The following is a 24091-nucleotide window of genomic DNA, read 5'->3' as shown; positions in this document are numbered from 1 at the left end:
GACGAGTTTGAGGGTCCTTACAATATTCAAAGTCATATATGGTGGTGTTATACGTATCATAATGAACTCATTTTCATTAGTTATTTAGAGCTTTACAAGAGGAACATATCCCCAAAATATTAGCTTCAAAACCGATATAAGGACAAAGACCAATTTTGAGTCCTTGTATCTTATTTTTATTCAAGTTTAAAGAAGTGTGCACAAAATTGGAGTGTGCACACTGTTTAAATGAGTGTACACAAAATTGGACTCTGAGCAGAGTTTAGAAATTTATAAAAATCACATAATTGGTTAAGTAACCCTTGGATTTCAATTCTTGGGTGTATAAGACAAGCAAAATATGACTATTGTTCAAATAACCAAGAATTTAAATTTAATGGTTTTAATATCCTATTTGAGTATTTTACCCAACCTTTATAACTAATTTTTATAACCACTTACTAAAATACCCTTTAAATAATATACGATGAATTGGGGTTATTTAGTTGATAATTTCTCTTCTACAAAACAAAATCTTAAAAAATTCTCTCGGCTCTAAACTTCAGTTTCTTTGGGGGTTTATCGAATCAAAATCCCAATTAAACCCAATCTTTTAATAAGCTAGATTTAGAAAGGACTATCGCATTCTCAAACGAGATTATTGCCGTAAAGGGACTTAAAAAAGGTGAGACTACGTATAACACCCCAATGTACACAGAAATTCCAAAATAGGTAAGCATGACCAAAAGGAAAAAAAATGACCATAAAAGTACCGTTTATGCCCCTAAAAGATGATGTACGTGCAGTAAGAACAGTTTTTAGGGTGCAGTAGTACTGCGTTTGAAATATTAACTAGACAACTGGACTCATTTCACTGGTCAACACTATCCAGTCAATGGTCAACAATACAAATTTCGAGTGTCTAGAGTGTTTTCCCATCCTTGACAGGTCAATAGTACGCGCGCAGTCAACGGTCAACAGTAAGATGTGGTCAGTCAACTACACTTTATGAGTCTTCGTCAGACCAAAATCGTTGCGAAAAGTCCACTGTGGAGGGTAAAATAGGTATAATACCGTTGCTAAAAGTCCAACGTGTCGCTTTTGGAATTTTTGAGCTGGAACATTATGTTTCCAAGATATCACCTTTTTTTAAGTCCTTTCCTAGCCAACAACTCCTCTCTTGTTAGGGAAAAACCTAAAAGAGATTCACCCAAATCACTCTTTGGTAACCGTATGAAAAAAGAACAAGAGGAAGAGCAGGAACACCAAATTACCCAAATCAGTTCTTGTATAATTAAGGCTATGAATTTTTCAGTTCATTTTTGGTACCCAAATCGCTCCTTGTTCGACTATCTAGATTAACCGATAGTTTTGTAAATGGGACTAGTACTGTATATATACTTTAAGGAATTACAAAGAAAACGGGAAGCTGGGAAGCACTGACAAGGATATGAGACATGGACACAGCACGATGCAGACACAAGGACCGGCAAAATTCAAGATTATAACGATATGAACATGTTTACATTCATATATTAATTAAATAATTTTTATATGCTAAAATCATAGTGTTATTATATATCAAATATATTAATCATGCAAACCAAAACTCAATTTTATGCCGTTAGGTTAGCCCACATGTAGAAAAATTAACTATTATACTAATTTCCGTGACACATTAGATTACCTCACTAGTATAATAAAGTATATATTTTTATAGTTCGGGTATGCAAGATGGTACAAGTATAAAGAGTTTATACCTAGTGGCCACATTTAAAGAAATGAGTTCTTGAATGAAGCTTGCATAATCAGAGTGTGGCGAGGCATGGAATGTTGAATTTGGGTGTCTTATGCGAAGAGAACCCCTATGCACTTTGTGACATGCTTAATGAGGGTCATGGAGAACTACAGTTCAAGGCATGTGCCAAAAAAACTGATTGAAAATGAATCCAAGTTGTTTATAAGGCCTTGTCATGTTGAGTTAGATGCAAAAGGCAAAGTCGGGAGGAAAAATACTATGACAATGATTGTGGTGATCAGTTGGAGAAGAATCATTCAATGCGTACACTTAGGCGTAAATGATTCAAGCGAAATTCAGGTCTAAAGGGAGTTAGTTAAGATGAATTTCAGGTTTGCATTTGGGTATTGATGCATGATTTGATTAGAAGCGTAAGCGTAGTGCACGACGCCGAGAAGTGGCTCAAGTATATGAGATCAACGGAAAAGCAGTAAAGCTAAGTGATGCGGATGCAATCGGAGGGGCACCATTGGCTTAAGGTTTAGCTAAAAGAGTACAGCCGATTTTCAGAAAAGTTTCTGAAAGCAAGTGAAGCAAAGTTAAGACTAGTATGTTGTTCATACTGGGTCGTGTTCAATGAGGGCGTTAAACGGATTAGGTGGGGGAGGTCTATGACATGTCTGCAAGTGTCACACAATGATTACCCGTTACACAGTTGGAGGCCAAGTCAGTATCCAGCCATAACGGCGCAATGCAAAGATTGTGAAGCCATAATAGCATTATACTGTATAGACTGTCAAGCACTAAGATAGTGGCACCCTGCAAGGCCAGTGAAACGCAAAGGTGGCGCTACACTGTAAAGACATTTGGCTAAGGAATGAAGCTTATTGGCCGACACAATGAAGCTTCATTGAGAGAAAGGCAAGACAACGCCAAAAGTGGCAAGATGCAACATGCAACATGTGATGTTGGCATTTAGGCATATCCGTGGAATTGAGTTGGCCCAAACTCAAGGATAATGCAAGAAAGTAGAATAGACTAAGGATTTAGTCTATGCATTAGTACCAGGCAGGGACAAAGCTTGGACAATGCAAACAAGCTAGTAATGCAAGAGTTGCATTGCTATTGTGAAGAAAAATTGGCGAAGTGAAGTATATATGACGCATGAGTAACTTGAGTGAGTTTAAGGAGTTGTCCTTGATGATTAAAGCACAAGGATGGTCCGTGCATTAATTTGGAGCACGAAACTGGCAGGGCCAAGGCGGCTGAGCAAAGGATCAAAGCTAAATTCAGTAAAGCGCAACAGCAGTGCAATATAGCTCAAGTGACGGTTACAAGTTGGTTACGAGCTTCACAAGCATTCCAAACACGCGAGACAAGTAAGAACAGTTATAAAAGGAGTTCATAAGCGTGGGAGATGGTTCCTAACTGCAAGAGAACATGTGTTGGATGATTGGCTCGAGTTGGAAGAGAACCAGCCAGTTAGCACAGTTACAAAACTGTTCCATGGGACAGATGGCTGTCCCATGTGTGTGCAACGGTTGTGCACGGTTTGGCCAAGTAAATCTGTTGTATAAATAGTCCTAAGGAATGGAAAATTCGGCAGACTTGCATATGTGAGTGAGAGACTCAAAATAGTAGAGTTTTGTAAGTCTAAGGCTTGGGTCAAGGTGAACAAGTCTTTGTAAGTCCCTAAGTGAGCAAGTTTTGTAGTTCTTCCCTTTGATGCAATAAAATGAAGTGATTGTGTCATGTTTTAAAGCATCCTTGGTTGGCTGATTGTTGTTGGTAAAGTGTGGCCATGTTTGAATGTATTATGGGATGCATTTGAGAAGTTTAGAGAAGTGAAAGAAGGATAAAAAAGACTTCCGCTGTTAACCTGAAGAGTTGGCTATTTGTATAGGTGCAAACTTATAAGGCTGAAGTACTTTATTCACAGAACCATTGTGCCGCCGGGTTACACTTTCGCAGAAAAATATCTGCGGTATTTGAAGGTGTGACAGTAAGTATGACAAAAAAATAATAACCGTAAAAGCACCGTCGATGTCCCTAAAATGATGACGCAGTAAGAACATTTTTTAGAGTGCAGTAATAGTACGTTGGAAATATTGACTAGTCAACAAGACTCATTTCACTGGTTAACATTACCCGGCCAACGGTACATTTTTTGAGTGTCCAGTGAGAATTTCCCGTCGTTGACTGGTCAACAATACGTGTACAGTCAACGGTACGATGGGTCAGTCAACTAGACGCTAATCTTGAACCCTGAACCCACCATAGAGGGTAAAATAGGTATAATATCATTGCCAAAAGTCTAAACTGTTTTTTTTATCGAAAGAGAAGATATTATTAGAAAGAAAAATTTACAGAAGAGCTACCAGAAGTAGCTGGAAAAAGAAAAAAAAAATACAAGGAAGATTACACAAAAATTGCTTCTCAGTTGTTTTGAACTGAACCTGCAAAGTTGAAAAAAGATTTTTATACAGAAAATTTTGTATTTAACATACAATTTACTCAATTTAGTCGCAAACAATACAAGCTTCTAAATCACTAGGATGTCTTATTATTTCTTTGATTTGAACTTCAGAGAAAAACAAACCGACATTGAATCATATTTTGAAAAAATTATTTTGCATGAAAATTAATTTCTAATGGAATAACATTCTATATAATATTTGGGACCTATTGATGTTTAAGGGGAACTTTTGAAATGTAATTTTATTGAATTTATTATTTTAGCACTAAGGACCCGAGTTGGGACTGGAATATTTCATTATTTTAACGAAATTATTATATTATCAAGTATTATTTAAAAAAAGTTTTATTGTAGTTTTATTGGAGAGAGCGAGAATTTGATAACATACATAATAAAGTTTAAAGTAACGGAAGGATGTATTTGGCTAAATCTTTTTGTGTTGTTTTTCAGCAAGAAATATATCATCTAAGTCCATTAATCCCATAATATGTGCTTAACATATGCATGAACGGCTAGGTTAATATTTGAGCATTTTTTAATTAAAATTTTGGAACTTTATGACCGGTTTTTAAAATGGGGTTTGTGTGCGCGTTATGATCAACAATAATAGTCATACGGCTGAGAATTTTTGTTGACAGGTTTTGTCAAAACACTTTGTTAAGGGATCCGACCCATTTTGGAATTAGATGACCGTAAGTGGGTACTACTTTGGTAGCGAGGAAATGAATAACGAATGAGATTTGAAATGTATTTACCGTAATGCCGAAACGAGAAGGTTGCAAGTTTTGAAAAGATTTTCGACATTTTTTAGCAATCATGATAGTTCTACGTGTTTATCATGTAAAATGTGAGATAAAGTGTATTGGCATCTTGGAAAATTAGGTTTTTATGTATGTCGCTGTCTACGAATGCAATTTCCGTGATATAGTTCATCAATATACAGTTTAATCTTCAACCTTTTATAGTTTATACATGTGTTATCATTTCAACTCTGTAGAGAAACAAAATAAAGTGTAATGCCTAAGTGGAAATTTCAATTTCAAACTAATCAAATGAGGAGTTGGAGAAAACTATAGACACTGTTGCATGTGAAGCCAACTTTGCTTTAAAAACTGTAGAACATTCGTAATGGAATGATGATGTCATATGTTATGAAGTTGGGACTGGGGATTGGATATGGGCGACAACCGAGAAGGTAAAAACTCAACGTGTTATTAGGTTCAAAACTTTCTATCAAACCGAGGTTCAAAAAACAGTAATGTATAACTCTTTGTCACAATAGTCAATCCTTTTGTGGTTTGGAAAAGCGAAAACTGAATAGACCAGCTGATAAAAACTTTGAGTACAAAAATTGATTGTATAAGCCATGGGAGTTGAACAGATTCTCACTAATTAGAAACTTATAATAATTGATGTTACCATCATAACCATTGAGATCCATATGTGATATTTTGTTGATAATGAACGCCCCATTGCAGATTTACAAAGTGAAAGAATGACAAATCAGTCATTCAAAAGGCGGTGTTAGCTGTATTAACAACACTTTTTTCCCTCTCATTTCCTTTCCTCTTCTCTCAAAGAAAAAACTCTCCATTAGTCTCTTGTTTAGATTTGGTCCTTTTAGGATCGGATCTGAGCAAGATTTCTTTTTCTTTTTAAGTTTTAATCGAATAAAAGTAGTTTTTTTTTGTTTATCATGTCATTTGACATATTTTTTCGTCATTTGGAGCGATTTTTTCTTCGCCATTTGGGGTGAGTTTCTCTCCGCTTTGAGAGCGATTTATTCTGGTTTGTGACTTGCTATTCTCGATTCAATAACATCGAAAATCCAACACGGTATTGTTTAGAATCCATATTCAATTCAAGGGATTTAGGACATCCATCTTCATTTGGATCTACAAAATTTTTGGAAAATAACTCCTTTCTAATAGGAGTATCTCTTATTAAAGAAGAAGAAAATCATATTAAATGGTCGGAATCAATTCCGGATTATACCATCATCATTCCCTTCTACATTTACAAAAATTGGATATCTTTACGGTATATGGCTCTTTCTCTTCGCGATTTAATTGTAATTGATATCTTTATCTGTATTAGAATTTTTATTATCTTGTACTTTGATATTTTTGTTATTCTTGTAAGCGATCATGTAATCACATTTTTATTTGAATAAATTGAAATTGTTGATTGACCCAAAAAAAAAAGAAAAAGCGCCGTTAGCATTTCCTTGTATTCTTTGGTATATGGGATCAAAGGCAAATTATATTCAAATTATATCCGCGGTCAATCTCTTAGCAAACCATCACAACGAGGCTCAATTCTAACACGAAATTCAGAAGCAGGTGTTTTCCTTGGAATGATTATTAAGGCGTACTTCAATAAAATTAAGGTTTTGCTCAACTCATACGTCCTCCATACACGTCTGATTTTTAGAAAGCCTTCACCGGTAAGCATGAGAATTCCTGACTATCGTCTTCTCTGATAGGATGGATCATGGTCGTCATTGCGGTAATTTATTTGTAGAATAAAAACCTTGGACATTCATAGATCTTTGTTGCACTCATCTGGTGAGGGATGATTTGAAAACGGAAAAAGACACACACAGAGTCAAACTATGCCCACTTGGGTCAAAATCGAATTTCTAGAGGAGAAAGAAAATTTCGTTTTTCTGAGCGGGAAATACACCGGAAAAGTGTTTCAAAAGTATGAAAATTGTGTTTGGTCTTCACGTCAAGAAATTGTGTAAGATGCACAACATTTCATTCAAGTAACTATCTTTTTCAGTATTTAAAACTCACTTTAATTTTGAAGAAAACTGTAAATTTTATTAGGTTACCTTTTGTTTGGTTTCTTGGAAAGTGATTGCAACTCATGTAATTCTTCTGAATTAGTACACACAGGTAACTGTCTATTTATTTATTTTTGGTAACGCAATCGATGTTTTGTTCATGATCTCCGTGAGATAATATACGTCGGCCAGCCACAAAATGATTCTAGCACTATTAAACAAGTGAGATATAAAAGAATAACAAAGCAATCAAGCAGGCAGATACTGAGATCATCTGCTAAAGCTTAACTAAGAGAATTTAGTTAATGAATTTATACGAAAAGATTTTCTTTTATGTTAGCATGATTCATGAATCTGAATCTGTAGAGGTTAATTCCCAACATTGTAATTTCTCACCTCAAAATAGAAGATAGTTTGAGCATGCATTCAACCAAACGGTGATTTTATTTTGATCTCATCCTTTCCGTTCCTACATATTTTTGATGTGCATGTAATATATTTATCACCGCATGTGCATTCATATTTTATATCGTGGTGATAAAAACATATTACATGCACATATTTTGAATTCATTTACTACCATATATGCATGGTAGTTAGGACGACACACTGGCAGCATGCATGCAATTCACATTAATTTCTGTGGATAGACATGAGATGGAGAAGGAAGTTTATTTGGCTATTTAAAGGCCCCTCATGTACATGCAACTGACTTACCAGAGTTGTATTTCTGAATCTGATCAAGATAATGATGATCACTAGTAGCAAGCTGAAATGTGTGTCACTATTGCTGTCCATGGTGATATTCGCAGTGTTGGTGAGTGAGTGTTCATCTCAACGTTCCAAGTGGGATAACATTCACACCTCCGTAGCGAATGATATCATTGATATGTCAGGAGGAGGTGAACTAAAGATCCATTGCAAATCAAAAGACGACGATTTGGGAGAACACAGGCTAGCATATGGTGCTGAAATTGCTTGGCAATTTAAGATGAATATTTGGGAGACAACAATGTATTGGTGTAATATGTGGGTGAATGATGTTTATAAAGGTGGTTATCATATATACGAGGCAAAAAGGGATTGGATTAGATGCCAGAACGAATGCCATTATTATGCTCGTAATGACGGTCTGTATGGACTTATCAGGGAGAAGAATGACACTGAACTGGTGTATCGCTGGCCAAACTGATCGTTGAAAGAGGGTGGTATATCACAAACTCGAACGCTCTATATGCAGAGCGGATTACCAGATTCTCGTCTCTTCAATTTCTATCGCTTATCGCACGAATGAATAGTGTTGATTTTACAAACTAAGTATATCGAAATAAATGGATTTTGTTTTAGCATTTCGCTTTTATCTACCAGCTTTTTGACATTTGAATTGCTTTCTATTGTGCCGCCCCGCATGGTGCACATGACAAAACTAAACCGGGCTGAAACAAATAACTACGTTACCAGCACACAAACTCTTAGTGGATATATATCTAAAAGGATTTTTTTGGGGGGTGGGGGGGGGGGGAATTAGGCTCAGGCCCAACCCATGGATAACCCATAATATGAGGCCCTTAATTAAAAAAAGTTTAAATCTAGGCCCCGAGTTTTTAAAAGACCTTGATACCCTTATGCATATTGTCAAGCCCATAATTAAATAAAATTTAAATCTAGGCCCAAAATTATTAAATCTAGGCCCGAAATTATTAAAATACAGTGCGAAGGTGTAAACAGAAGTTACACATGCATATGGCATGTGTAACCAGAAGTTACACATCCTTATGATATGTGTAATGCAAAGTTACACTTGTATATATATGCAAATAAATAGACATCAAAAAAAAAACACAAAAAAAAAAGTTATTACTTTAATATTCATTTACAATAATTTCTTAGCATGTGTAACTAGAAGTTACACACGCATCTGTTTAGTGTAATTGAGAGTTACATATGTGTCTATCTAGTGTAACTGAGAGTTACATGCATCTGACTTGTGTATTCAGCGTCAACTCCAGTTCCAGCGAGACCATTACCACGTTTAAGCAATTAGCTTTTATGAAGTTATCTAAAACCTGAAATATAACAACAAGCAATCAGTATTTATACGATTAAAATGAACAGTACATAAAACAATGTATATTTCAGTTTCACAAGCATCTGACTAGTGTAGCTAGCGGTTACACATGCATCTGAATTGTGTAACTGAGAGTTACACATGCATATAACATGTGTAACTAGGAGATACACATTCATCTGGCTAGTGTAGCTAGCAGTTACACATGCATATGACTAGTGTAACTAGGAGTTACACATACATATTGATATGTGTACCCAAAATCAGTATGTGTAAGTAAAAGTTACACATCTAATTAACATGTGTAACTTGCAGATACACATGCATCTGAATTATGTAACTAGGAGTTACACATGCATCTGACTTAGATATGTCAACATAAAATCAGCAAATCCATCTCTAAATGAATAACACTAGCAAAAACGAGAGGTGACTATCAAGCAATTACCAGTCATAAAATAATACAGTTAACCTTGCAAGTGAATGAGAAGCTCTTAATTAAGATATCACTGCTTCAGCAGAAAGACGTTGTTAGCACTGTATTAACAGAAAGACGTTTTACAGCGCTAGTCTAGATGTACCTAAGCCATTTTCATATTATCGATGACGAAGGACATTTTAAGCAACAGAAAGTAAAGCTTCAGACAGTAATTATACTGGCAGAATAATACAAACACCTGGGAACCTTGTGCTAGCACATTAATATCGCAAAAAATGATCACACAACTGATTCAGCAGGGTATAGATATGAACCCAGGAAAACAAAATGCATGTGTAATCAGTAGTTACACATGTAAACAATAGTTACACATGCATATTAGCATAAGTTACACATACAATCATCATGTGTAACTAGAAATTACACATCTAATTATTATGTGTAACTATAAGTATAACCTGCATCTAATTAGTCTAATCTGCATCCACTACTACTCCCTACTACTAGGACTTGATGTTCTTTTCTCAATTTCATAAATATAACCACTATAACATATCATATTATACATTGTTTGAGGCATGTAATTGAGATCTAAAATGTGGTTTTCAAGAATTATCATCTCATATGAAGGACAAATGATTAAGTCAACAGGGTTGAGCTTTTACCTCTGAGGTGGCAACGACACACTATTCCCAGATATATGAATCCCATGCTTCTTATGAAACAATTCATCACCCTGAAAATTGCAGCACAGTAGTCAGTACCAGACAATACAAGATCCCTAAAATTTTCAAAGTGAAAACCAAAATCAATATCCGAATGTAAAAGCAATTCAGCACAAGAAACATATTCATCAAGCTCGCAAATGGAAATCAAAACATGTATGCAACATATAATGCGCATCAGAAACTCTTGGCGGCATATTATCCATCAAAATTTAACAGCAAAAAGTATATAACAAAGGCATATCCTCACCTTAGCTCCAACTCCAACACACCACCACCACCGGCTCCAAAACCTGCACATATACCACCACCGCCACTTATTAGCCAGAGGAGATCCTTCATACAAAGAATTTCACTAACACAATAATGTTACTCAAGATGAACACGCTAACTGAAACAGTTGGGTTTCATGGTGCTTATCAGGTACACATGTAATGGCTTATGCAAAACGGCAGTTACACTTGCATATGGCTTGTGTAATCTCCAGTTACACATCCATATGCTTGTGTACTCAGAGCATATAAATTATCTTCATCAGCGCTAGAAACAAGGATATCACATAGAGTTGCTCAATAAATAAGATAAATGACACTTACAACATATGATGTATCTCAGCTTTAGCTTTCTCCTTCTCATTAAGCATTGGAGTCTAATGATCTGGACTTGACTATGCTTCAGAGTCGCTTTTCTGCATTAGAAACTGCTGAAACATTAAACATAATAAAATCATTAAACTGAAATATCCTATGCAACCACATGATATCATTTTTGCTCGTCTAATGCATAATATGTAATAGTTATATTTTCTCATTTCATGTCATACAAGTTTCGCAGAATACGACATAACAAACTTCCAAAAGAATTTACTTGCACGAAGCTATGGGACTGAACAAAGGATAAAACCATCTAGCAAGTGGAAGAATCATAAACTCCATCTTGCAAGTTTTCTTGAGTAATATATGTGGTTTTACAGCATGTATAACTAGCAGTTACACATCCATATAGCTTGTGTAACTACTAGTTACACATCCATATAACTACTGAAATACAAGCTCAGCAAGACCAGTGACAAAGAAAAAAAAACTAAGCATTACAACACTATGAAAATAACCCATGTAATCTAGAGACTCTAAAAGCTACTACTTATCCAACCAACATAAGCGCAAACATGAAATTTTATGCTACTACATCTATTACAACACTATGAAAACACACCAACTAGAATACCACTTGTGTTTCAAGAACAACCATGGTACTGAACAAATTTACTTGTTATTACCGAGCTTCAGACACTATATACGCAGAGCAAAGAGCAGAAGCCTGACTTATATAGCTTGTGTAAATAGCAGTTACACATGCATATGGATTGTGTAACCTGCAGTTACACATCTATATGGCTTGTGTAACCTGCAGTTACACATCCATATGGCTTGTGTAATCAGCAGTTACACTTGTATATGCCTTGTGTACTCAAAGCATATATGTTATCTTCATCAGCGTTAGAAATAGGGATCAAATAGAGCTACTTGCGATTCTTAAACAGTGAAGACTACTCAATAAATAAGATCAAATAGCACTTGATCAACTGAAATCCGGCATACTATAACGTATATAACTAGCAGATGCTAGTGCAACTTCTTTTAAATTCTGCGCAACTTAATTTATTAGGTGAAACAAGACTTTAACCAACACGACGGGTAACTCATGAATCAATGATGTACATTAGACAATGGGTATTTACTACTAAGTCAAACTAAAAACTGCCATGTTTTTCCACGGAGACAAGAATTTATCATTCCACACAATGTGTTCACATGTTAGTATGAATAATTACCATCAAAGCCTAGAAGAGGGTAAGTCACCACATAAGCTCCTGATTTTGCTACAGCTCCAAGAAGAAAAGTTCACTGTATCACATAATAACAACATTAAGCACTTGAACTAGCCTAAACACAAAGATGATAATTATAATATTATCCAATTGACATAACACAAAGGAATTTAGGAAGTTGTACACATACATTTATCTCCGCAATAGAGTTAAAATTATTGAATTTTAATTGTTTCTCCAAATCAGAGTTGTTTTCACTTGCAACTACAAAACCTAGCTTCAGCAACATCTGCTCCTCCTTCACCCTATTAATCAAAGACTTGATAAGTTTCATTTTGAAATGAGCATTATGTATCAGTTTCAACTTAGAGATAACATATAATATCTGCGAGATTGTGAGATAGCATTATATAATATTCAACTTAGAGATATCATATAAAACAAATCTGGATCGAACTTAAAACAATCAATCAATAACAGTTAACGCTAGGCATGAGCTCAGTTTGAAAATCAAAGTAAATAAAATTCGTATCAAATAGATGGGTAACAGAGATAATAATTCACTGATTTTGAATCTGAAAACCAAATTTCGATCGAGATAAGAGATTAAGATATAGATCGAACTTTTTTCAAGAACCCTAAAAAAATTCTTATAATTTTTCTTGAAATTTGTTAGTGATTTTCTCTCAAAAGTATGATTAAGGTGAGATTATAACAGGATTACTCTGGAAATCAAACTTTCAAGAACATATACAGGTAGATATTTGCTTGAATCGCTTCGAAAATCGAAGTATAAAATTCGTAACAACGAATAAACTTATCTGCATGTCGATTTGATTCTGTAGATGAATCTTCAGGTGCAGTTGATCTTCTTCATCTTCCATATGATCTCTCTATATCAGATGTGGTTGACCTTCGTAACAACTGAGACTACAGAGGAATCGATGGAGAAGATGAAAAAACGGTGAAAAAAACCTAAAACTACTTCATCTTTGTTGCAGTAGAAGATCTAAAAGAAGAAGATGAAAATGAATCTCATAAGAACCCTAGAATATTTTTTTCTCTGCAAATGAGAGAGATAAAATGAGAGAGAAAGAAATTTGGAAAATGAAAATATCTACCGACATTCCTCTTGTATTTATTGCAAAGGGTAGTTTTGTCAATAAAAAATACATTAAATAAAATTATGGGCCAGATCTGAAGAGAATTTGATATTTCGGGCCTAGCAATATCATTTTCCTAAAGTATGGAGTTGATAGTGGAGGATCCATTTTGTGGGGCTTCTAAATATTGAACCCATATAGTAGGGTGGTTATAGTATTTTTCACTTTTTGGGGACTACTCAAAAAAGGTGGGGCTACTTTGTGATACAAATGTCCAATCTACATTATAAAAGGTGTCCTAAAAGATTAGGAAAGACTAATCTTTCCATATTCTAATTAAAAATATAACTAACCTTAATAATCCACTAATCTAACCCACTACCCACTAATCCAACCCACTAATTAAAACCTAATTAAAACTAAATTAAAAGAAAAAAATCAGTTTCAAAACTAATTATATTCTTTTCTTTTCTTTTCTTCATCTTCTTTTTCTTCTCTTCTTTTTCACTTATTCTTCGTAGACATCAACGTTAATCGTCGATTCGAAAAAAATTCATCGTCGATTAATCAATCTTTATAAGCAATGCGTGCCAAACAAACACTCAGACTTCCAGGATTGAGTCCGGACTCCCATATATAGTGAATCTCCCAAAGCAATTGCTACTTCAAAAAGAACTTGAACTACTGTTCAGAGGCAAAATCAATCATCCAACAACAACCAAGAAGTCCGACTCAAGTGAAATGCAAATCCGCGGGTAATTTCATTTATACCAATTCTTTTCAATTCGTTATTTGTTGAAGAAATCGATTAGAAATCATCAAAACCCATTGAAAATGGTAGTTACAGTAGATATTTCGGCTAGGAGAATTTTTTTTGTAACCCTAGAATTCCTAACCGAACTCCAAAAATAAGAATAGTTCGGTGTGCTCGCAAAAAACTGAAAAATATCTGGTGACCGAACTACATAGTTCGGTCTTCTCGCAAAAAATCTCTCGTAACCGAACTCAATTTTTCCTTTAAAGAATGAGTTTGGTTTTGCCGGTAATTTTTATGGCTAACCGAACTAAAATTTTCAAAAGTTAAGAATGAGTTCGGTTTTGTCGATAATTTTTATAGCTAAACGAAATGTTGAAATATGTAGTTCGGTGTGCTCGCAAAAACAACTCTCGTAACCGAACTAAATTTTTCAAAAGTCAAGTATGAGTTCGGTTTTGTCGATAATTTTTATGGATAACTGTACTGTTGAAATATGTAGTTCGGTTACGATGCAAAAAAAAATCTGGTAACCGAACTATAGTCTGCTAACTTCAAGTGTTGTGTTTGCTTTATTCTTTAGTTCTATTTGATTTGATAACACAATATTCTCTTATGTTTAGCTAATACTTTGGTTTTTGTTCATTGGGAACAAAGGAAAAAGATTGAGAGTACAACTAGATGAGGATTTGAAAACTCCCATCCCTTGTGGAGCAAAAAATTTAGATTTCCGAAAACGTGGTGCCACAAATGCTAAACATGCAGAGGGCTTGTTACTGGAAGTCAACCAAGATAATGTTCGTGATGTAATCCAAGATGTCAATGAAGTGGTGATGGAGAATACAATTGATAATGTTATTGAAGAAGAGAATGATGAAGAAGAAGAGCAAGGAATTGAAGACCAAGGAAATGAAGAGGTTGAACAAGAGCAAGGAAATGAAGACTAAGGAAATGTAGAAGAAGAAGAACTATAACCCGACAAATAAGGAGAAGGACAAGAGGAGGAAGAGGATGGAGACGATGGAGACGATGAAGAGGAGTAAGAGGATGGAGAAGAGGGAGAGGATGACGATGAAGAAGAAGAAGAGGAAGAGGATGGAGAAGAGGTAAAGGATGATGATGAAGAAGAGCAAGAAATTGTTCCTGCTAAAGAGAAAAAGAAGCCAAAGCCACCTAGCAAAAGATAATCACACATTCCTCATGGTGATTTGTGTTTGCCGCCAGTGGACCCAACTTATGGTACTCCAAATGATGGAGGGGCAACACTGTTTGGCTACAAACACTCATGGGCTGCGAAGATCTATGCGACAAAGGTATTCTTTAAGTTCATAGTGTTACGTTGATTTCGTATTAATAGTGTTTCGTCAAGTATTAATAGTGTTATGTTCTTTTCGTAGGATCATAACGATGCAGTTCATCTTATTAAACGTCAAAAGGCGTCCACATGGGATATTTCTTTTGAGTGTGACGAGTTTGTAGACAAGGTTAAAGAATGTGTGTTATGGAGAGCTATTGAGTTAGCACATGTGGAATTTGACACTGTTGTCATATCCGCATTTCTCTAGAGGCATTATCCCGAGACATCTACTATGCATCTTCCATTCTGCGAGATGGGAATTACTCCCGATGATTGCCATAATATCACCGGTTTACCAGTGGAAGGTAAATATCTTCGAGAAGACTACAACCCCTCAATGAGTTATGAAGCTCTTGGAGATTTGGCTCTAAAATGTCTAGGATGGGATGCAAGAAAGTCTTATATGAGTTTAAACGTGATGTGAGGTCCCCTAAACGTGGTGATGAGTATAATCCAAAAGAGGCAAATGGAACATTTAAGAAGAAGGTCAAGAAATTCAAGTTGGTAAAGTTGAAGGTAGCATTTGGAGGGACAAAAAAGATGGTGAAGAAAGGAAAGTTGGTGATGGACAGGGAGACCTTTAGGCATCATGTCACTGCTTATTGGTTATATATGCTAGGAACTGTCATTTTCCCCAACACTTTTGGAAATAGGGTGGATGCACATTATCTACAGCTTTTGGAGCATCTCGATGACATGCACAAATACTCTTGTGCCACTGGTGTGCTTGCTTTTGTTTTACAAGAGATCAGCAAAGGGTCGAGGATTAAGTGTAATCAAATTGGAGGTTACTTAACTCTTGTTCAGGTGAGTTTTTCTATATTGTTAATTAGCAAATTATTCGCAAAAAATTTCTTCTTCCAATTCAATTTTCATGTACGTGGATATTTTCGTATTTTCGCATAGGTTTGGATTTACGACCACTTCCCTAAATTGAGATTGGCTAGTGCAAAAGAGCCTTATCCTTATAACCAACCTACAGCAGGAAAATGGTTGTTTTTTGATGCACAAAAGAAGTCTAAAGAAGAGTAGTTGACTTCGTTGAGGGAGAAATTGGATAAGCTTACGGTGAACAATGTGGTATTTCACCCATACGCCTTACCCGATGATGTCTCTGTAGATGAAGACGACTTGAATGATTTCTCTAGCGTCACGCCTTACTATGAACCAATTTTGCATCCTAACGGCTACACAATATATAATCCAAGGAGAATACTAAGACAACTTTGTTGCGTCCAAATGGATCCCGACATGGAGAATGAAAATTTCACTTTGCAGGTTCAAGGAACAAAGAACACCGAGAAGTATTTTGAGACAAATCATGAACCAACTCATGCGGTAGCACATTGGAATGCACTTACTAACTACCACATACCAAGAGGTGATTTGGTACCTTGTGAGGAAGATGTAAATGCATGTGAGGAAGATTATATGGAGTTTTATGAAGAAATTAGTCATCCTTTTGTGATAAATAAAGAACAACAAGCTAAGGCTGATGCGGCAAAGGAAAAGGAGAGGGAGGCTAAGAGAGATCAGAAGGAGATGCCTATTTGTGGATAAGAAGCAAAAAGGTTATGGGATAACGTGGTAAAAAAAAATTCTTTCTATTATACTTTTCGGTTGTTTCAAAGTATTGAAAAAATATTTACTTGTGCTTAAAATTGGAATTAGGTGTTGAAGGGTACGAAATTGTTGAAGAAATGGATGGCTAAAATCAAAAGTGGAGAGCCAATGGAGACTAAGGAACAAACCGCTTACTATAAGTAGTGGGAGGGTCTTATAACTAAAAGAATGGTGGAGCCAAGTAGGTCTAAGCAACAGAAGAGGGGTCAACAACCAGGAGAAGGTTCAAGTCGCGATGTGGACGAAACCGATGGAGGAGATGAAACCCCAAGTGATGAGGAAGTTGGTGGGCCCCGGAAAGCGTATAAAATTGAAGCGAAATGAAAACGGGCCTACAGTAATACCGCAAGTGCACGGTCGTCAGTTGTAGCTCGTGCAAGTACGGGTCGATCCACAGAGACTGGGTGTGTTTGGAGTTCTCTAGCTATTTTGGGCTCTAGTTGGCTATTGGGCTTTAGGTTACCTTTGGGTTATAAGCTTGTTTGATAATGAAGTGAACTGAGCTTGGGCTCAGTTGGTCTTGAAGTGCACTAGGCTTGACCTTTGAAGTGCAATGGAATGGACTCAATTGATTTGGTCTTGGGCTTTTGAGTTTAGGCTTTTGGATTAAGCCCACAGTTGACTGAATTGGGCTTCTAGATTAATCCAAGACTGAACTGGGCTTTGAGCCTTAACCTAAACTGTGGCTGGGCCTTGGGCAGCAGGACAGTGGCCAAGGCAAGAGCTGGAGAAACAGCAGACAGCAGGAGTGGAAGCAGACAGCTGCAGTAGCAAAGGTGGTTGAGGTAGCAGCAGCATCAGCAGTGGAAGGGAAGCAATGCAGCTGTCAGACCAAGATAAGGCTCTAGGCCATGACACTGGCCAAGGAAGACTAGCACAAAGGCTAAGTCAAGATAGCTAGCTCTAGGACCAAGCTGAGACAGGGAAAAACAGGGTCAAGGTAGTGCAACAATGCAGTGAGTTAACATGGGAGAATAAGGCACCAAGCCAAGACAATGACATAAAGAAACCATGAAGCATAGGGCAAGGCTGCAGTGCTTATGTACAAAGTAAGGTTACAGTGACAGTGGCAATGGTGTTGCATATTTACAATGTGGTAATGGCAATGACAGTAGAGAAGTGACAATGCAGCTGGAGTATTTACAAAGGCCAAAAACAATTATGAAACTAAGGTGGCATTTACAATGAATGGTGACATAGTGCTAATGTGATAGTGCAAGCCAAGTAATAACAAAATAGAGATAGTTGCAAACCAAGGCTACAAGCCAAGGGAAGTGGGAGAACAAGGCACAAAGGCAGCTAGCCTAAGGCAAAGAGTGAAGAAAGAACAAGATACAAAAAATGAAAGGCAAAGTTGGGAGCCTAGGCATACAACTAGAGTGGGAAGAGAACCAGTTTGCTCACAGTCACTAGTGAGCACTAGTTTCTCCCCACTGCTCAATCAATCCAATGCTTCAAAGGCTTTAGCCTAACATTCACACAAAACAGTAAACATCACAACTAGGTTATGAATCCACCTTGTGACCTAGCCAGATGGTGTAATTCTATGTTAAATCCCTGTCCCTAATGGAGCTAGGTGAAGGTTCAAGCCTGCCTATGTTCCAGGGCATACATAAACGGAATGGAAGGAGAAGAAGCTTGCTAATGAGCACTAAATTCCTCCATTTCTCAATTAGCTCAATTTACAAGAATTATAACCTAACATTCCACCTCTAACAGTGACTTAAGGCATCATCTCAGCCTAGCTATACACATACACATGAGAGCTCACATAACAGCAACAACAACAAAACAATTACTAAACAGAGCATTGAACTGAACATAAACAAACACAGAAGACATAAAACAAAAATATGAACTGAATTGAAACACAAAAACAGCAACTGAATTGAAACTGAATAAGAGTAATGGAATAAACATAAAAATAGTTGAAAATTAAACACTAACCCTTGAGACACTGGCTATTCCAGTGCTCTAGGGTGACACACTGGCTAACCCAGGCATGAAAATTACACACACCACAGTCCCCTTTTTATACCCAATTTACATTTTAGGGTTCTTACACCCAATTCCCAAATTTACCCAATTGAACAGTAAAATTAGGTATATGATTTTACCTAATGTAATGGGTCTAATTCGAACCCACATCCCTATTCTAGCTCCTCCATGCCTTCCTAACAGAAAATTAGGGTTTTCTATAAATATCCCCAAAAATTGAGAAATTAGGGTTTTTTGAAAGTTGAGAAATCTCACCTAAATCTCTGAATTTTTCTTCGACCCATGCTTTATCTTCTTCTTTTGCTCCCTGTTCCGCTGTCAATTGCCGTGTCTAGCTTGAATTGCTTCATCAACTCCACACCCTAGGGTTCAGTGGCGTGAGTGTGGGTTTGATGAAATAATTTTGGCTAGGTGAATAGGTTTTGCAGTATGGGATGATGGGTTTACTGAATTGGAGGTGGTTAGGTGGTTATGGAGTAGGTGGTGGCGATGGCAGTGGCGAGGTGGTAGCAGGTGAGGTATGGTGGTGGTGGTAGGTCTGCAAATAGGGTGGAGAAGAAGGAGGAGGTCGATAGAATGGGAAGAAGGGGCTGTTTGGCTAGGTCATAGGGTTCGGTCACTATGGTGTGTAGCGAGATCATCGAGTTCGATGTTCGGAAAAGCTGAGCGGTGGATGGTGGAATTTGGAAGGAATCGAACGGCGTCAATGATACTGGATTAAGCGACCGTTGGATTGCGAGATACAACGAATTTAACGGCACCAGATGGAGTTAGGTGCTGTAGTGTGAAGCAGGATCTTCAGACCTCGATGCACTGACGATGCTGCGACCATTGGATGTAGATGGATCCAATCTGACGGCTACAGGAGAATGGGCTTTGGGTCTTGTTATTTGGCTTGGGAGATAAGTTGGGCTTGGGATAATTCTGAGCCCATTTCTTCTTGTGAGAACAATCTCTTCCTTGTTAAGCCCATTGCTAGCCTTTTGGTCTTGTGCACAACATTCTTCGCGGCTTCCTTGCGTAATTTCTCCCGGCTTTTCACTACTTTTCTGCTCTGCTATTCATCCAAACTTTATTTATTACCTAAAAATGCAAAATTAAGTAAGAAAAATATTTATTCTTGAAAACAATGAAAATACAGAATATGGGATAAAATGTAGAATTAATGCACAAAAGATGAGTTAAATGCCAAGAAAAATATATAGAAATATGCACTTTTTAGCACTCATCAGAAGTTCGACCTAAAACTCGTGCTAAACAAGGAGGTGGTAAAAGGGGTCGACAACAAGGAGAAGGTTCAAGTCGCGCTGTGGAGGAAACTGGTCAAGGAGATGATACCACAAGTGATGAGGAAGATCGACCTAAACCTAGTGGTAAACAAGAAGGTGGCAAGAGGGGTCATAAAACTGGTCGTTAGTGATTTCGTATGATTTTAGTTTCAAAAGACATATTAGTTATGGAACTTCATATGGTGTGATTTCTTCGTATGGTTTAATTTGATATATTTGTGCGTTTTAAACAATTACTTGAGGATTTCGTAGTTTGGTATGCATAACACTTTTATATTTGTTTTAGAACGTTGTTTGTGTTTTCAATTTTTATTGGGTTTGTGTTTTCAATGTTATAAGACTGAAATGTTGAAATACAATATGTTTTCGGTGCCCTGCAATTTTTAAGTTTGCAACCAAACTGGAAGTTCGATTACCTGTGATAAACTAATGGTCACCGAACTCTTTTTTCGGTTACCTGGTGAAATTCTACCAGGTTGCCGAAGTCATAGTTCGGTTGGCTCGCAACATTTCACGGGTCGCCGAACTTTCCTGTAGGCTGAAGCAGTTAGCCTTCACACATATGATATTAGTTCGGTTACCAAAACTGTATTTGTCTTGTAACCGAACTCGCAGTTCGGTTAAAAGACCATTATTTCCTAGGTCACCGAAATGTTCTCTGGAGACTCAAATTTTTGCCATTGCACATGTTGGAAAACTCATTCTATTGATGCAGAAATCACATAGAACAACTCTTAGGTTTGTTTTGGAGTGTTTTTGGAATCGTATATATGCTTAGTTTGGCTGTGAGCGTCCACCAAAAAGTTCGGTGACCACTTTTATTTGTCTTGTAACCGAACTCACAGTTCGGTTAGCAGACCATTATTTCTTAGGTCACCGAAATCTTCTCTAGATACACAAATTTTTTCCATTACACATGTTGGAAAACTCATTCTCTTGATGCAGAAATCACACAAACCAACTCTTAGGTTGGTTTTGGAGTGTTTTTGGAATCGTATATATGCTTAGTTTGGCTGTGAGCGTCCACCAAAAAGTTCGGTGACCACTTGTATTTGTCTTGTAACCTAACTCTCAGTTCGGCTAGCAGATCATTATTTCTTAGGTCACCGAAATCTTCTCTGGAAATTCAAATTTTTTCCATTGCACATGTTGGAAAACTCATTCTCTTAATGCAGAAATCACACAGACCAACTCTTATGTTTGTTTTGGAGTGTTTTTGGAATCGTATATATGCTTAGTTTGGATGTGAGCATCCACAAAATAGTTCGGTGACCACTTGTATTTGTCATGTAACCAAACTATGAGTTCGGTTGGATCGCAAGTTTTTCTCTCCTAACCGAACTTGTAATTTTGAAATTTAAATGCCCTTTAAATGAAACAAATATAGTACATAATTCTAAATTTATGTACTATATATCGAGTAACGGATAATTTTATAGCCGTTATACACCCAAGTGGTAAGTATATGGTGTTTCATAGTTAACATTTTGTTACAAAATTTCCTACAAATGGCAGGTACTACTCCTAAATTTACTCTATATGAATATCTTTCTCTTTGCAGAAAATACATATTATACTATCCAAAGAGGGGTGAAGAACGAAGAATGAATGGTATTATGAGTCAAAGTTATTGGGGGAAAATTCATGAGAAATTCATCTCCGACACAAAAAACCCTTATAACCGTGATCATCTAGCTTTGTTCATTCGATTTGGAAAGATTAGAGATAGAGTTGTGGAATTTATGGCTTTATTTCGTATTGTAAGGCGGTATCGAGTAAGGGGTGAAGGATTCGACGAAATCATTTTAACATCAAAAAACGAATGGCGAAGATGGAAGAGAAAGGATTTCAAATATGAATATCATTTCCGCCTCCATAAAGACTTTTTCATAACGCGTTTCGGATATTAGATGGTACGTAATTTTATTTTGGAAAGTCCTGTAAAAGTTCGGCAGAGTCCTATAATTACATATCCTAACCGAACTTGTGTCTCGTATAGTTCGGCATTATCCTGTAATTTCATTTCCCAACCGAACTTCTGTCTCGTACAGTTCGGCATTGTCCTGTAGTTTCAGTCCTAACCGAACTTCAATGTCAAATTCAGCAGTTAAAATGTTAGGCTTCTGAACTAGAATTCGGTAACCTGGTAAAGTTTGGGCAGCTAACCGAACATGTAGTTCGGCAAGCTCTGTATTAAAATATTCCAACCGAACTAGTATCTGGAAACTACATAAAATACTAACATTTTCTCAAATATTAATACCACTTTTCAAAAAACATAGTATTCCATTAATAATCCTACTTAGTTCCATTACATGTGTCATTTAATCATCCACAAGTGAAATTTGACCTTCATGTACAATTTCTTCCGACTTCTTCAAAGCATTCCACATCTCTATGTTAGGCTCATACATGATACACCGACCCAACATTCTATCCGGTTAAATGCAGGTCGATAAGAGGTACCACATATTGGAGGCAATGGACAATCGGGTTTTAACCGGAGGCCTATAAAGTGGTTGTTGTTAATCAATGCCATCACACATCTCCTTCGTTTTAGTTGCTAGACACATACAGTTGTTTTCAAGGTGAAGGTGAGACTAGCATATTTTGAGAAATAATGAACCACACAATTGAATGCCTCGGCGATTAAGTGTCCACATATAGGCATGCTTATCCAATTATCCGATGTCATCGGATGCGCCCCATGAAGACGAAGTTGAGACCTAACAAATTGCTCATTGAGACTACCCTCCCCATCGCACAACATTGTCTTGTAAAAGGACGGATTCTCTTTTAGTTTGGAAAACAACCTTCGCCTTATATGAGTGATTTCACACCCATTATTTCGCTTGGAACCTTCGATGAAAGGCCCAAGTTGTTGATTGACAACATGAAAACCACAATTACCCTTCGGAGGAACGTCGTCGGTGGATATAACGTATTCTCTAATGTATAGAGGTAGCTCATTCAAATAGTCTTTATTTGGAGCCTCAAGCTTTACGTCTAGGGAAGATGGTTGGATGAGGCACATTGGAGACTTAAGCTTCACGTCGCCGGAAGATGGTTGGATTGGTTGTGATGGACACATTGGACCCTTTTTCTTCAAATCTCGCTCACTTGTTTCGCCTTTCTCCTTAATACTCTTACCCTGTTTCTTGGTTTTCTCCAAGTACATTGCCGCGGTATATTCATGGCCACAAGGATCTCTAGTATTTGCATTTTTCTCACTTTTCTTCTTACATAACACCTTTGCATATTCTCGTAGTTGCTTGTTAGTTTCTCTCTTGCTTGGTCTACCGTTCGGTTTCCCTTTTTCCGGTTCATAGACATTCTCTTGCGTTTGTGGATATATAATTTTCCTCATGTCATCCCAAAAGATTTGTTTTTGGAGGTTGTTCATGCCACGATACATCTCTAGTACGGTTCTACCCATCTCATTATCACCAAACTCTTCTCCGGCTTCTTCTCCCTTTGGAGGAGGGATGAAACTTAGATGCTTCCAAAATGGATCAATGTCGTTTAAAGGGATTACGTCATGCTCGTAGTTGATTATCATATGGCGACAAGGGAGTCCCATATACTTCTTCATGTTACATACACACACCTCATCCGCCTTGGTTTTCCACTTATCAATCAACTCGACTTCTATAATCAACAACTTCATACATTGCCGAGATACGTTGTAATGGATCCCCTTGAACAATGTGTGGTCGGCATATTTTCCGTTCATTTTGAATATACGACTTTTTTGGAACTTCTCTCTAATTATATCAATGTCACGCTTGAAATAATCTTTCATAGCATTCCACACAGTAACGAAGTTATCAACACATCCAAAGAAATTCTTCTTCAACCGGTGGTGAGCCGACTCTACTAAACTTTTTGCTTGATTTCCCAAGTGTTTATATTGGTTGGTATAG

The 24091-nt window shown here is 36.8% G+C and overlaps 1 protein-coding gene and 1 long non-coding RNA gene across 2 annotated transcripts; one reads left to right on the top strand and one right to left on the bottom strand.

Annotated features, from left to right (window-relative positions):
* Nucleotides 1-7716: 7716 nt before the first annotated feature.
* Nucleotides 7717-8287, top strand: LOC113318804 (S-protein homolog 24-like). The gene has a single exon (XM_026567054.1). It carries the CDS (start codon nt 7730-7732, stop codon nt 8171-8173), a length of 444 nt encoding a protein of 147 aa, XP_026422839.1. The 5' UTR covers nt 7717-7729; the 3' UTR covers nt 8174-8287.
* A 717-nt stretch (nt 8288-9004) lies between these two features.
* Nucleotides 9005-10506, bottom strand: LOC113338433. The gene is made up of 3 exons (XR_003354781.1): nt 10464-10506; nt 10154-10224; nt 9005-9047 (listed from the first exon to the last, which is right to left on the bottom strand). It is a non-coding gene; the product is annotated as an uncharacterized LOC113338433 (long non-coding RNA).
* Between the last annotated feature and the right edge of the window lie 13585 nt (nt 10507-24091).

The sequence above is a fragment of the Papaver somniferum genome, chromosome 1 (assembly GCF_003573695.1).
Source record: "Papaver somniferum cultivar HN1 chromosome 1, ASM357369v1, whole genome shotgun sequence".
Classification (NCBI taxonomy): Eukaryota; Viridiplantae; Streptophyta; class Magnoliopsida; order Ranunculales; family Papaveraceae; genus Papaver; species Papaver somniferum.
Note: the sequence above shows the minus strand (reverse complement) of the source record. Positions and strands in the feature narration are given on the sequence as shown.